Below are 15,873 nucleotides of genomic sequence, written 5' to 3'. Positions count from 1 at the left end.
TGTATGGATGTTACAATGTGGGAATACTGTATTTTAGACAGTAGGGTTTTTTGATGTGGCAAAGTTTACCACTCTAACTCCATTATCATTATTAATTCCATGCATACACTCAATCCAAACTGTTGATTTGAAAATGTCTTCCCTCCCTACTTTGGCATTGAAATCTCTTAACAAAATTTTCATAGGGTGCTTCAGGAATTTATCAAATACATGTTCTAGTTCTTCATAGAACCCGTCCTTTATGCCATCAATTTCTGTTAGGGCGTGAACATTCATAATGATATCACACCAGTGACCTTTTAGTATTATATATGATATCCTGTGACTAATGAACTCTGCCCTCTTAACTGCTAACACGATTCTCTTATGTATGAAAAACCCTGTACCTAATTCATGATTTTCATTCCCATTTCCATAGAAAAATGTTATTCGCCTGCTGGTTCAATGCCACCTCCATCCCATCTGACCTCCTGTACTCCTGCTAAATCTAACTTAAGATTTTTTGTGCCACTGCCCTGAGCAAACCTACCCCATACATCCTTCTGACGTTCCAAATGCTGAATCTACTGTCCATTTTCTTTAGCCTAGGTCGTTTATCCAGAGGATCTGTCCAGGTCCAAGACTTTGTGTTCATTTTCATAAGATAATTATTATTTATGGTGAGGAGTTGTTAGCCCCACGCCCAACCCCCCAAGCTGGAGGACCAACCATTGTTGCCTGTCTGTGACTGCTTATTCAATACATTCGTAGCTTCCCTCCATCCACAACCTGAGGACAGGCCATGCCATGGTGACAATGGACACACCTAACATGGCTCTTTACCTTGCACCTCATTTAATTTCTTGAGATTGAACCTCTCCATATGAACTCTGTGTGTTGTTTACTCACTGTCAGTCTCTCCCTAACTTTTACTTTAACCCTATAAATTCACTAACTGTCTATAATGTAAAAGCAGAGTTACACATTCCCCTAGTAGATTTTCAGCTGATTCTCATAGATAAATAATTTTTTAAAACTCCACAAAGGAAGAATACTATAAAAAATCACTGCACAAACTTTCCCCACATAAATCTGACCTTGATTGTGTTACCTCTGTGAGCTGACTGTCTAGGAAATGTGGGAGCCTCGACATCTCACAAACCTATGGGCCTCCATAGCCTGTTACAGGAATAGTTCTACTTTTTTTTTTTTACTGTGATATAGGATTATAAATAATGTTTACGAGGGGGTACCCAAAAGAAACCGAACTTATTTTTTTTTTAAATTCATTTATTCAAATTTTAAGCACAAACCTTCAATCCCCTTCAAAGTACTCTCCACTTACACTAATACACTTGTCTAGTCTTTTATTCCATTTTTCAAAACATTGTCTAAATTCATCTTTTGAGATGCTTGACAGCGCCTCCGTCGTTTTTTCCTTCACCTCAGCAACATCAGCAAAACGCTTTCCTTTCATGTCTCTTTTCATCCGAGGAAACAAAAAAAAGTCGCACGGGGCAAGGTCGGGTGAGTATGGAGGGTGAGGAACAGGGGTCATACCATTTTTGGTCAAGAATTGTCGTACAGACAGGGCTGTGTGAGCAGGGGCATTGTCAAGATGGAAAAACCAGTCACCCGACTGCCACAAATCTGGCCGCTTCCGCCACAAACTGTTGCGCAATCTTTTCAAAACTTCCAAGTAGAAAGGCTGGTTAACTGTCTGACCCTGCGGAACAAACTCTGAATGGACGACTCCTCTCACATCGAAAAAACAAATCAGCATTGTTTTCACGTTTGATTTCACCCGACGAGCTTTCTTGGGGCAAGGCGAACTTGAAGTCTTCCAATGGCTTCATTGTTGCTTTGATTCAGGATCGTAAGCATAGCACCAGGTTTCGTCACCGGTGATAATTTTTGAAAAAAAGTTTTGATCATTTTGGGACTCTTCTTTCACAGCACAGCATGCTTCCACGCGACCTTGTTTTTGTTCAGCAGTCAGCAGTCATGGCACGAATTTCGCAGCCACCCTTTTCATTCCCAAATCTTCTGTCAAAATTCGCTGAACTGAGCTCCAAGTCACTCCCGACAGCTCCACAATTTCTTCAATGGTCCGTCGTAGATCTTCCTTGATGATTTCACAAATTTTTTCAACATTTTCATGTGTTTCGGCCATGGAAGGACGACCAGAACGAGATTTTTGTCATCAATTGACATTTCACCATTTTTGAAATGGGAAAACCACTCAAACACTTGAGTTTTCCCCATAGCATCGTCCTTGTACGCCGTTTTTAACATTTAAAGAGTTTCTGTTCCACTTTTCCCGAGCAAAAAGCAGAATTTCACCACCGCACGCTGTTCACGAAAAACAGCCATTGCAAAAACGACGATCACACAAAACAGTTGTCACCATAAACTCTGCCGAAACTAGTCCTTTACCTTCTGAAGTAACAGTAGTCAGCTTATCGACTCAGGAATGTTAGCTCTATGCGCTCATGGCGGCAAAACATGGTACTACAAAAGCTCTGGCCACAAAAAAATTAGTTCGGTTTCTTTTGGGTACCCCATCGTACTTATATATACATACGAAGGGGGGCCCAAAAATAACCGGAACCGACCTGTTGCGCGCGCATGCTTTGTAGTTACGAGTTGTGCTGCTAGGTGGTGTTAGCTGGGGGTCTCCCGCGACTGTTAGTGAGCTGGCGTCAGTCTGAGTTAAGTGGTTTGTCTGTGGTGCTCTGTTGTGTGCGTTCCTGTTTCAACCCTTTGGCGATTAGTGAGATGGCCGACCAGAAGGAACAAAGAGTGTGCGTGAAATTTTGCTTTCTGTTAGGGAAAACTGCAGCCGAGACTGTTGGGATGCTTCGGCAAGCCTTTAATGATGATGCTTTGGGGAAATCACAGGTCTACGAGTGGTTTTCCCATTTCAAATCTGGCAACATGTCATGCCCCGGGCGTCCTTCGACAGGAAGAAATGACGAAAACATTGCCAAAATCAAACGTGCAATTGATGAAGATCGTCGAAAGACCATTGACCAACTTTCTGAGGAAACGAACATCTCATGGAGCACGGTCCAGCGAATTTTAACCGAAGGTTTGCACATGAGACGGGTGTCTGCAAAATTTGTTCCTCGCTTGCTCGGAGATGACCAAAGAGAAAACCGCGTGAATGTTTGCCGCGACTTGAAGAGTGAAGTGCAGAACGATCCAGAATTTCTTAAAAGAATTGTGACTGGCGATGAGTCTTGGTGCTATGGGTACGATCCAGAATCAAAGCAATCATCAAGCCAGTGGAAAACTCCAACTTCACCACGACCGAAGAAAGCGCGTCAAGTGCAATCCAATGTGAAAACAATGTTGATTTGTTTTTTTGATGTGAATGGCATTGTCCACAAAGAGTTCGTTCCGCCAGGACAAACAGTGAACCAACATTTTTACCTGGATGTGTTACGAAGATTACGAGAGTGTGCGACGAAAACGGTCCGAAATGTGGAGAAATGGGAACTGGTTGCTTCACCACGACAATGCTCCAGCCCACACAGCTTTGACGGTCCGACAGTTTTTGACAAGCAACAACATGGTGATTGTGCCTCATCCACCTTACTCACCCGACCTGACTCCGTCGGACTTTTTTTTGTTTCCACGGATGAAGAGAAGTCTGAAAGGAAAGCGATTCCGTGATGTGGATGAAGTCAAAGAAAACACGCTAAAGGCTTTGAACAGTATCCAGCCTCAAGAATTCCAGCACTGTTTTGAGCAGTGGCAAAAGCGTTGGGACAAGTGCATTAATGCACATGGACAATACTTTGAGGGGGACTAATATACAGTTCAATAAAAATGCAAAAATAAAAAATAACAAAAATAAATTCCGGTTATTTTTGGGCCCCCCCTCGTATACCTTTGTTCAAAAAATGTTTGACAAAATGTCCATGTATAAAAAAGCTATCAGTTTAAGTTACAATGGGCCTGTAGTTGTCAATGGAAGAGAATGAATATCTGTGAACAAAAAAGTGGGATGAATTGTTTATGAACCAAAGAATTTACAAAATATTCTGGAAGGGAGAAAATATGAGTATTATATCCTTAAATGTGGTGAGTGTTGTCTTCTGGGAGATAACAGTTACAGCCATAAGAACCTCAAATCTCATATCTTTTAATCTGTTTTACACATCTTACACACAACAGTGAAATAATACTCATCAGTGGTGTTAGTTAAGTCACACCTGGCATATTTCTGGAGATAGTATGAAATGCACAAACCTTAAGAACTCCTCGTAGAATACTGCCTCCAGCGACACCCCCTTTCAAGTCATCAACTTCACAACCTGGTTTGTTGACATCAAATGATCGGATCACAATTAGACGAGGTAATGACGTGAAATCCCGCATTGGAACTGGGATCTTTTTTGTGATATATTCACACAGTACTTCAATGTTGTACTTCAGCTGGGCAGAAATTGGGATTACAGGTGCCCCTTCAGCTACAGTTCCTGTAAGTGTAGATTAACAGCAAGATTATGGTGTCTCAATGTAAGAGAAGAGATCACTCAGTAACTACACTTTCTACACATATTCAGACAAATGGCAGGTAAAGAGTTTTGTCTTCTGGGATGCTATCAGAAGGTTCCCAGACTAGGTCAAAAAAGAAATGCTGGCTTAACTTAATTTTGGCTGCCATCTCCTTCAAAATAGTCTCCTTGGGAATTGTATACAGTGGTCCCATAATTTTTTTCATGCTTCAAAAGCACTGAGGAAATCAAGTACCACTTTCTATTCCCTTTGGATGTCAGACACTGTTTCAAATGTCAGGGTTTCCATGGCCTATAAACGGAAATTCCGACAATCATCGGCAATAATTTAGAATCATCCTGTATACTCGGAACAAAATCTGCTTTAGTGCCACTCTGCCCATCGAAGATCTCACATGAAGTCACCCAAATTGAACCTGAGGCCCAGTGTTGAAAAGCCAGCATCTAACCACCTAGTCTGTTGCATGGCATGTTTAATATGGTTAGTATTTAATTAAATACAAGGGTTGGATAAAAAGTAGTGGCAACACCTCTATAGTTCTGAAATTACTTTATTACCTGAGGTAAACACATGTATATTCCTTCAACAAAATCGCCCCCCATGTGCACCACCTTCTGCCAAATTCGTGGAATGCATCGTACACCATCAGCGTGTTCACTTCTGTTGATGTCCTGCAGTGACCGCCCTACAGCATGAATAATCTCCTCTCTTGTATTGTAATGTGTCCCTCTTTCATTTTGGCAAAGAGATCATAATCCCACGGACTAATATCGGGTGAGTATAGCGTATGTTGCAGTATCTCCCATCGCCAGTGGCGGAGATCCTTGACAGTGTCAGCAGTATGAGCCCTTGCATTGTCATGAAGGATGATGGGGATCGTTGTCAACAAGTGTCGTCGCTTTCTCCTGAGTGCTGGATGAAGATGATTATGCAGGAAATTGCAGTAGGAGGCAGTGTTTACTGTCTGTCGTTGAGGTACAGTGTGATGCAGTATCACCCCATCAATGTCATATGCCACAAAGAACATCATCTTCACATTACTCTGTGTAGGGCGCACCTTCTTTGGACAAGGAGAGCCAGGATGCTTCCATTCATTTGATTGTCGCTTCAAGTGCGGTTCGTATGAGTGAGCCCAAGTTTCATCCAGAGTGACGATCCTTCCAAGGAAGTCGTCACCTTCCCTCTGGTACTGGTCCAAGAAGTCCTGTGCAATTGCATAACGTTGCCATTGTTGCACCTCAGACATTGTATGGAGTACCCAACACGTTGCAATTTTGCGGTATCCAAGAATATCGTGCAGAATGTGGAGCATGGTTTTGTGACATACGCCTACCTCAGCAGCTAACTCCTGCGCAGATCACTGACGAACAACATCCATCAAAGAAGCAAGAAGCTGAATTGTGTGGTTGTCAACATGGGGTCATCCTGAATGACGGCTGCCCTGAATGGCATCCCTCCCTTCACAGAACACTTACACCCATTGTGCCACTGTACGATATGGCGAATCAGCATCACCACATGCTTCTCGCAGTCCCTGATAACAGTTTTGTGCACTACGACCTCGTGCAACTTCAGTTTTTATCTAGGAGTGTTGTTTATGTTTTGTAAACATGTTAGGGTGCTTGAACTGGGATCCTGCACTTCAAGACGATGAACAATGCACATCAATGAAACACAACCAGAACCACTCACTGCACTACTTCAACTGAACTTCTGCTATCAGCTACAGACAGTGCTAGTGCCACCTAACACACATCTTTCATGTTACAGCAGTGTTGCCATTACTTTTTATACGACCCTTGTATAAGGGAAAATAATCTGTCTGTAAACACCGTAATGTGACATAGTGATTGTCAGTTTATAATAGATTTTCACCTGCAATAATTAAGCAATAATGCAAACAACTCATTTGGAAAATATGTGTTTTCCATAGAGAAGTACCTTCTACTATTCTTAACCTGCAAATTCTTTTACTTTAATACACTGTTTGCATTAGAGAGTACAGTGCCTCTTCTTACAAAGTATGAATGTGTCTTGTCACTTCCTGACTACAGATGAGTGACAGCAAACATTTTACATCAGATTAGATTATAAGGGTGGACCATACCAGCCGTTGCACCATGACCAACTGTGATCTACTGTGCCACACCTTTTCTAAATTCAATCCTCTAGAAGCCACACTTCAAACAGAAAACAATATTTTGCTTAATGCTGCACATTTGTAGTCATGTAGCTTCATGAAATGGAGTCCCAAGTGGCAAAATCTTAAATCAATTAAAGTTTCACTCAGATCGTTTGAGACTGTTTCAATCCTTGTCATGGCATCTTTCACAGATGGAACTATGAGTACTTACTAGACCCAGTTTGAACAAATGCTTTGTTAATTTCATCCCAATAAAGACCTACAGTGATTCAGCCTATGCACTGTCAGCAAATTCTGCTGAAATGGTTCTTTCTCATGAGTATATGTTCAGTTTTGGTTGTGTCTTACAATGAAGAAGGCTGCAACAGTACCAAACAACATATAAAGCAGTGGTTATCACTCTTGAGTGTGGTGGGGTCATGATAAAAAGTGACAGAAAATACTACTGTAAATTTCCCATAGGCATAGGCACAAGTTCAAGTATAACAAGAATCCATAAACATGAATACTTCACTGGGATGTGATGCCATGTAGCCTGGCAGAAAGTACCACTATTTTGGGTGAATCTGCTGTCTCTGCCATTAGCGCAGAAGATACCCTGAAGATGAAAGCTTCATGTTTCTTTTGAAACTTTAGCACCAATCTAAAAGACTATATGGCACCATATCGCAGAAGATAGTATTATTCATAGCGTCATTTGTGGGGTGGTACGTATGACGAAAATGACAAGTTCTAGTTTGGATGATTGGATTTATTAGCACTTTGGTTACATCTCTTAATAACATTTAATACAGCACTATCGCTGATTCCACAATTTACAGTTCACCGCTGCACACACACTAGGATTCTCTGTTTCCAGTAGTCGTCTCCTAGCAAAGGATCTCAACACAGACACTCTCACTTCAAATCACTATGAAGGCTTCTTGTCTTCAATCACTCTGTCCTCCTCTGTCCTAATCTGTACTCAACTAATCTTCACAATTCATGCTCCATTCTCGTCCTTGTACTCTCACCTGCTGAACCCTCCTGGACACTCCATTAACTTAAACTTAAACAAATCTTCATTCTACAGGTGTCACATGGACATTAAAAACGAGTCATGTGATAACTAGTACCTTTGGAGTGTGATGTCATTTCACCTGCACGGAAGTTTCTTTACCAAGCTGTTGCGTAAAGTGGGTTGTATAACCTTGTTGTTCCATTGTTGCATGCATGTATCACAGGGTGTTTACTGGTCCATTATCCAGCAACACTCTGGCTATCCATGTTACACTGCTCCCTCCTTAAGGCAGTTCGTCCCAAACAACAAAAATGTTGTGCTGACAGATACCTTACCTAACCATATGTTCTCTAATGACACCTGATTTCACTTGTAAGGACATGTCTCCTCCCGAAATAAGCAGTTCTGAGAATCAGCATTTAATGCACCAGGTTTTTCTTCATGATGTGAAAGTTGCTGTGAGGTGAGCAACGAACACTGTACAAATTTTGTGGCACGTATTCCAAACAGAAGCAGTTAATAATAGTGACAGTATCTCTGTGCAGCTTAGAGAAGAGAAACATTAGCAGGATCCAGCAGCTTCCCATACTGGGGATACTTCTATGGCCTCCTTGGAAACAGCATTGTGTCAGAGAAGAATAAGTTGTGCTCTGTGGCCAGCAAAGTGTACAATATTAATACCTATATGGACAAAATGATGAAGGAGACCATTTGGAGAAAAATCTTACAGAATATCATACAGAACTTCTTCATGTCAACTTCATTTAAATGGTACAATATGTGTGTACGTATGCCATGGCCAAATTTTCAGTGTCTTATAATCTTATCTTAAGCAGCTTCTGTTTTTCTTATGAAGTAATTCTAGACTTGAAATAGGATTAACTACTGGAGCTGGGTGCAGGACATAAAGCTTGCAATTATGTGGGCTGGAAGATGTAAATCTTGTGAACTATCTTGTTTTATACTAGTTTCCTGTAGAGGAAAGCACCATTAGAGGATGTGACATATTTATGTGTCCCCTGAAGTCACTTCCAGCTGATCATCAATGTTAATATATGAAACATCTCTCTGAAGCCTGTCAACCACTTCACAAAATTAAATGCTCTGCTTGCACCGATACCATGTAGCATGGGCTATCAGAAGCGACCACATCAGATTACTAACCTAACAATGGAGTCTTCTCAGGCAGTAATTCATGTTGAAATGAAGTTGCTATCCAACATTTTGGAGAATGTCTCTGCCTCCAACAGTGGGGACTGATGTGATGAGAGACATGTCACAGGTCACATTACTCCCTCATGATGAAGGCAGGAAGAGTCCCCAAAATGCTGATTCAAACTCCTTGACATGGCTGATTGCCCAAGATGACTCAGTCACTGAGAAAGCTTCACATCTTACATTATATTATACTGTACTGCTAAAACTAAAATCTTACCTGCCATCTACAATTGTTTCCTAGGCACAAATAAATGCAATATAACTTAGTGCATAAATTGGCAGAATACCTGTATATCTGAAATAAAATGCAGACACAATGACTTGTATTTGCTACCAGATCTAGGAAGTAATATTCAGATGGTGCATGGTAAGGTCAGATTTCTAGAATAATCATAAATGCCTGAAAAAAAGTGGGATGGAAAAGTAGTGGGGCAGTTTCACATTTATTGATAATCAGTATGGTACCAGAGCTATTTCTTACCCTCTACAAACTTGAGTATCTGCTCATACTGTTCCTTGGCTTGACCTTCCTTCACAAGATCAATCTTATTCTGTAGGATCAGAATGTGCTTTAGCTTCATGATCTCAATTGCAGCCAAATGTTCAGAAGTTTGAGGCTGAGGGCAAGATTCATTACCCGCTGAAAACAGAAGTGATACAGAAAATGTCATTCCTTTTTACTTCCTGTTTAAAAAATATAAGGTGATTTTATCACTAAATTTACAAAACACATTCAGACACTGTACTTATATTGAAGATATCTTGTAACTGGAACAAATTTAATACTATGTAACTCTTCTGTATTAATCACAAAAATAGCTGATCATTACACTGTTAAGAAATGTTATAATAAATTGTGAAATGAGACTTTCAATTAACTCTGTCTTTATAACCTACACCACAAATTGATGTCCATCATTAAGATTCTTACATACAAATCCATGGTTAAGCCCTCTGCAGGAATTAGATAAAACAATGTGTAGTCCATTAAAAGTCAACCATCATTTGAGGGGAGAAGTCTGCCTCCATAATCAAGGTTAAAGAATAAGACAAGCAAGTAACCAGCATAAAGCAGGTAGTAAACAAAAATGGTTCCTTGCTTGGCTCATTCTTTGAACCACAAAATGGATGTGACATTCCCCAGAAATGTTGGTTGACTTTCAACATGCTACACAGGGTTACAACCCAGAAGACAGAACCCTTCATAAACCTCACTGTGAGAACCTCAAACCCTACATAAATAAAACAAACTTACCAATTAGCAACAGTGCTGCATCCATGACAGCTGCACCGTTCAACATAGTTGCCATAAGAATGTCATGACCAGGGCAGTCAACAAACGAAACATGTCGTATGAGCTGAAAGCGGCCCGAACAGCTGGGACGGAAGCATGGGAAGGAATCATCCTTTGATGAGCCTCCTGAGATGTAGCTTGATGGTCTAGGGCACTTTTCATTATCACATTTATAGATCTTGGCATTAGCATAACCTATAATAAAAATTAAGGGTTTCATAATAAACAGGACACATAGCAGCTCCTTTCTGTATAAGACTAGCTACTTGTGTCAAAGGTAAAATGTTATGATTTAACTGATATATGTGAAACTTTTAAGGTAACACAAAGAGATTAAAACAGAAAAAGATGGAAAGACCAAATAAAATAGGTGAACACAGGAGGCCAAAGAGCATGGAACTGTAGACCTACACAGGAAAGAGTAAGAGGAAGAACAAGGAGAAAGTGGGAAGAATAATTTGAGGGGCATTCTGAGAAATCATAAAGATATAAATAGTTTTGAACTCCCACATTATAAAAAGAATATTACAGAGACACACCACTTCAAAATAATAATCTAAAACGTGTATTTTAAGCTGACTTAACCATGGATCTTTATAGAAAGAACCAAATGACAAACAAATCCAGACAATGATATGAAATTTCTAAGCAGTGAAGGAAAACCAAGAAGGGATGGAACTAGAAATGAAATTCTGTGTAAATAGTTGAAATTCAAAACCTGATTACAGAAGAGAAAAATTACAAGTAAAATGAGTTTGTGACATAAAAAGAATGGATAGACCAAGGGTACTGAGAAACTCAATAGAATCAAAATTCAACAGAAAAAGACCAATGGGATGAGCCAGAACAAGATGGAAAAACCTGGTAAGAAACCAAAAAAGAAAACTGTGTTAATAAAGAATGGACTGGTACAAAACAGAATATATGGGTGGAGGTGGTAAGAGGCGGGGGCAGGGAGGAGAAGGGTCTCAAAAGGGCTGCATCTAATCTATAGGCCATAGTAAGGAACCACAGCAGATCTTGTTCACAAAAGTATGTGCTCCTCAGATTGTGAATGTGTTGGGGGGAGAAGGGACATATTCTGCATACACCACAGACCATTCTTCTGCACAGCCACTGCATTACTAACAGCTGCAGCCTTGAATGTTTATATGCATGTGTCATCTTCAGATTTCTGTGGCATGGTCTTGGTATAGAATTTACGGTAGAAACTTTTATGTTAGACAAAGCATTCAAAGCTTTTATGTGCATTAGACAGTTTATTGTTAAAATTGTATAAATGTTCACAGATTCAAGCCAAGGTAGTTTCCAAAGTCTGATTTTCCTTCCTAAGGAAGTGTCTTTAAATGAAGTTTTCATTTACAGAATTTATACTGTTGAGAGTTGTTATAGCAGGACCAGTTTAAATTGTTGGATGTGCACTGGCAGCCATGCTGAAGCACTGACCATTGGTTTGAAGATGAAAATTCAACATTATTAACATTAGAGACCTACCGGTGGTTGTGATCCTGAGCCTGCATTATTACCCATCTTCATGTTAGTCTGTCACCATCCCCTAGTCTCTAAGTGGCCACTTCCTAACAGATTTGTACTTTCTTCCTTCTGAGTTACATAGCAGCCCACCACAGCCCTTCAGAGTTCAGTGCTCTAAATAAGAATATTAAATGACCAGTATGAACTACATCTTTGTCACGGAACTTCCTCCGCCATCCACTAACTTTTACAAACAGGATGGTGTAGGAATCTCAGCCAGTGAAACTGTTGTCCCAACTGACGTTTTTCATGGTTTTCCTCAGCCCCACCAAGCCAATTTCAGAACAGTACCTCAAATAAGCTATGGACGCTTCCTTACAAATTCTTTCCAATTCAGCTCATCCTACCATCTGATGATACATAGTTTTTATACTGAAAACATTGTTAATAACCTACTTCACCCTAATTCATTTATTTTCTGCCCCCCTTTCATCCAAATATTTCCTTCAGCACTACTTTCAGAAACTTATAATTCATGTTCTCCCATCAGAATAAGGCATGTTCTACAGGAAGACAACTGTCTGAATTCACATGTGGGTATGTAAAAAGTGGTATATCATAAAACAGGGAATACTGAACTGCATGACTTAATGCATAATGAGGTAATAACATCAAAGTTTGAAATATGATACATACTGTTTTACACACACACACACACACACACACACACACTCTGCAAACCCACACATCAGTTATTTTCTAACCCAGTGTTCTGGGAAGTTGACGGGATCAAGACCTTGAAGCACTTATTGAATTTTCTTCTCTTTACTTCAATATGAAACTTCCTTGAAAATTGTTGCTGTTCTTGAACCATTTTCATATGAAAACTGCACATTTAAAGGAATTACAGTTTTATTTCAGGATGTTTTAATTTTAGGTGTCCCGAATGAAATGGATACCAGCGGTAGCGTAGCTACTGGCAGGGCCTCCCTTGCTGGACAGGTCAAAGGGTAGGCATCAGATGAGGAGACACCAAAAACCAAAAACTAATACTGGAAGCAGCGTCATCAGCAGCAACTTGAAGCACAGAGCAAATGATGCTTAAGACGGTTCAAGTTCGTATAGCAACAGGTGTGACCAGAGTGGTTTGAAAGGCTGTTGTACTGTGATGTGGAAAGCAAATGGAGAAACTACTATATTATCACTTTTCCTGGATAGTCTCTTTCCAAAAACAGAGATACCATGCATGCAAAGATAGAGGGGTGGATACAAGTGACTAGAAGATGAAGAAGAAGATGTAAGAAGATGCTGGATGACCTTGGGGATAAAAGGATATTTTTATTTGAAGGAGAAAGCTCTAGATCACATTAAGTGGAGAAACTGTTTTGGAAGAGACTGTGGACCTGTCGTCTGACAGATTACTGATGAATGAATGAATGAATGAAATGAAATGGAGTCAAGGACTTCCATCTTCTGAGATACAAAGTCATGTAAACTGGCAGAAATTTACCATTGTTTCTGAGGAATTTAGTGCATCCGTATCCAGAGTCAAAGAGTAACCCATGCAAGCAAGCAGCTCTTCAACCCTGAAGATGGAGGTGGTACATCCCTTTGAAACATCGGTGAATTTCTACTAGACTCCACAGGGTCACATTCTAGATGAACAGAACTCTTCATGGTCACCATCACGAGAACCAGAAGACTCACTTCTATGATGCAATTAACTACAGTAATTACTTTCTGATATAAGAGGGTTTAGTGGAGATATAAAAATAACATAACTACTTTTACCAGAAGATGAGCTGGAACTTTGCAACAGAAGGGACCAAGTCTGAGTTCATTCATGTAAATCTCAAACTGTAAATAAGTTAACAAAGAACATGCTGTGCTTTAATCTTGTTTACTTCCACTACAAAGTGCTTTGTATTTAAAGAAAAATTACGCTGTACATACTACAGCTGATAACAATTTTTTACCATATTTGAATTGAACAAGGTCCTTGTACAGGTGAAAACAACAGATTAGGTGTCAAACACATACATAAAATTGCCAATTCTTTTAATAAAAATAATTTACCATGAAGACTATTAAATTATTTATTGTGTATTGATATTCATTATGAATACACTTTAGATATATAAAATGCACAAAGCACGTATTTCTAAGTATGAGCTGACAACACTTAGTTCTGATGGTCTACAAATAATACCTTTTATTAAAAAAAAAGTTAAAACAATATTAACTTATGTACATGCATATAAGAAACAGTCATACAGCTTATGTTGTTGCAGCAATACATACTCCATGTCACAAAGAATGTACCACAATGGCTCAGTCAAGCAAGGTTTTAAACATGTGCCATATGCATCTATTGCATACAATCTATTAATGTTCAGTTTTGTTCACTACACTTAGCAGTTTGACTTATAACCAAGAGATGCAACTGCTAACATTTTCATAACATATCAGCACACCTGTCTTCTTTGTATAATAAGATACAATGGAAGCTACATGAAAGGCCAGACAAAAATATTATTGGGTAATTTCCCATTTTCCCACAGTCAATTCAAACATTTGGATTAAGATCAAGATTGTGTGGATGTGTACATACATGGGCGTTAGAGGATAAATCATCCAGTACCAAATGGGCATGACCTTTGAAGAAGTAGGAACACAGTAACATCTGATGACGATTTTGTATTTTATACATGACCTACTTACAAATGCTGTCAGTAGCTCAAACTGCAGTATACAACATCTAGTGAAAACAAGAACTTACTGTGCACTACTAACAACACAGTGGACATCAACATTTCAAAAGAGAATGATGATTCTAACAGAGAAATAAAACTCACACTGAAGTCACATACTATGGGGCCATGGCACATGTATTTCATGAGGATCTCTTCTGTTATATACATAAACTCACAAGTGGGTTGAATAGGGAAGGGAACTGAAAGGATTGGGGATTGAGATAAATTTACTTTATTTATTTATGATTTACTATTTAAAGATGTTCTCAATAGCCCCCACTCCTCAGTGACTATCCTTCTTGCCCCCGTTCTTAACAAAAGGATCTACGTGTATGAAGTTTACACTGCTGTATGAAAGGAAATTCTCTCCAGTCATCTGTCCTTCCTTCCTTCCTCTCTTTCATTCTTTCTTTCCCTCCTTCTTCCTTCATGTCACTTGCTCCACATAATCATAATATTTCTACTTGGCAGTGAATTTTTCATGAACAGGTAACATTTTAATCAGTTTTTTACCAAATAAGTTCATTATAACAGCACTTCGTTGTATAATACTGTGGCGTGCAGGCAAAAGGGACAGGAGGCACGTCCACTGACAGGCAACAGCTGCAATATGAATGTATACTTCAGTGGAAATGCAATACCAGCAAACCATTGTGTAGGAATAGCCAAACAACAAATACATTTCCCTGGAAATGGAAGAATATCCATGGAAACGAATACAACCATCAGATAAAACGGAACCCTTGAACAAGATGTTCATTATTCAGTCCAAGTGCACATTACCAAATCCCAGCTTCGATGAGACCTGTCAGTTTTTAGTGCAGCTCTGACTAGAGCAGAAGCCAGCTGGCATCCGACAAAGGGATCAAGACACTTCACCGAGATCAGCGGTGCAAGTAATTGTGATGGTGAAGTTGTGAATAATTGTACTTGGGAGTGTAAAAGAGATTGTCCAATAAACGTCTTAGCCAAATCTGAGACTGGGTGAATTTACTTGTCGTGTTACAGAGGCCAGTGTTCTGCAACTGGCATGCCATCACAAGGTGAAAGGTGTGACGCGAACTTTTATCTATGGTAAGAAATTAAATGTCGAATTTTACTCGTTTTATCTCAGTTACTGTGTTTCACATGCTTGTATTTTATTCTCAGCCACTACACTGATTAAATAAGATGATGCTTGTAAGATTTGAGGTTTTTACGGCGGTGACTATGAAGAAAGCAGTCTTCTGGGATGTGGCACCGTGTAGATGTGGTGTTAACCGACGTTTCCGAGGAACGTGTCGCCTCCATCTTCAGGATAAAAGGAAAGATAAGAAAATCCGCAAGCGAAGAGACTGTGAGAACCGGTACAAGCAGACTGGTGTTGGAAATAAACACAGCTATGTGAGAGCAGTGAAGGAAAGGTGGGGCAAGTCCACATGGGAAATCAGTGGAGTGGGAGGGGGGAAGGGGCTGGGACAGAAGCAGGGTTTTGTATATGATATTG

General features: G+C 39.8%; 1 protein-coding gene across 1 annotated transcript in view; it reads right to left on the bottom strand.

The window, feature by feature from the left end:
- The window catches only part of LOC111871329 (eukaryotic translation initiation factor 2 subunit 3), an 86,567-nt gene that overhangs the window by 11,026 nt on the left and 59,668 nt on the right, over nt 1–15,873 (bottom strand). The window contains exons 4-6 of the mRNA XM_023864357.2: nt 10,123–10,356; nt 9,349–9,507; nt 4,237–4,466 (exon numbers count right to left, since the gene is read on the bottom strand). Of these exons, the coding sequence (XP_023720125.1) occupies nt 4,237–4,466; nt 9,349–9,507; nt 10,123–10,356 (623 nt within the window). The remainder of the gene's footprint in view (nt 1–4,236; nt 4,467–9,348; nt 9,508–10,122; nt 10,357–15,873) is intronic.

Source organism: Cryptotermes secundus, unplaced genomic scaffold, assembly GCF_002891405.2.
Source record: "Cryptotermes secundus unplaced genomic scaffold, Csec_1.0 scaffold1346, whole genome shotgun sequence".
Taxonomy (NCBI): domain Eukaryota; kingdom Metazoa; phylum Arthropoda; class Insecta; order Blattodea; family Kalotermitidae; genus Cryptotermes; species Cryptotermes secundus.
The sequence above is the reverse complement of the archived record's forward strand: the minus strand, read 5'-3'. Positions and strand labels throughout refer to the sequence as shown.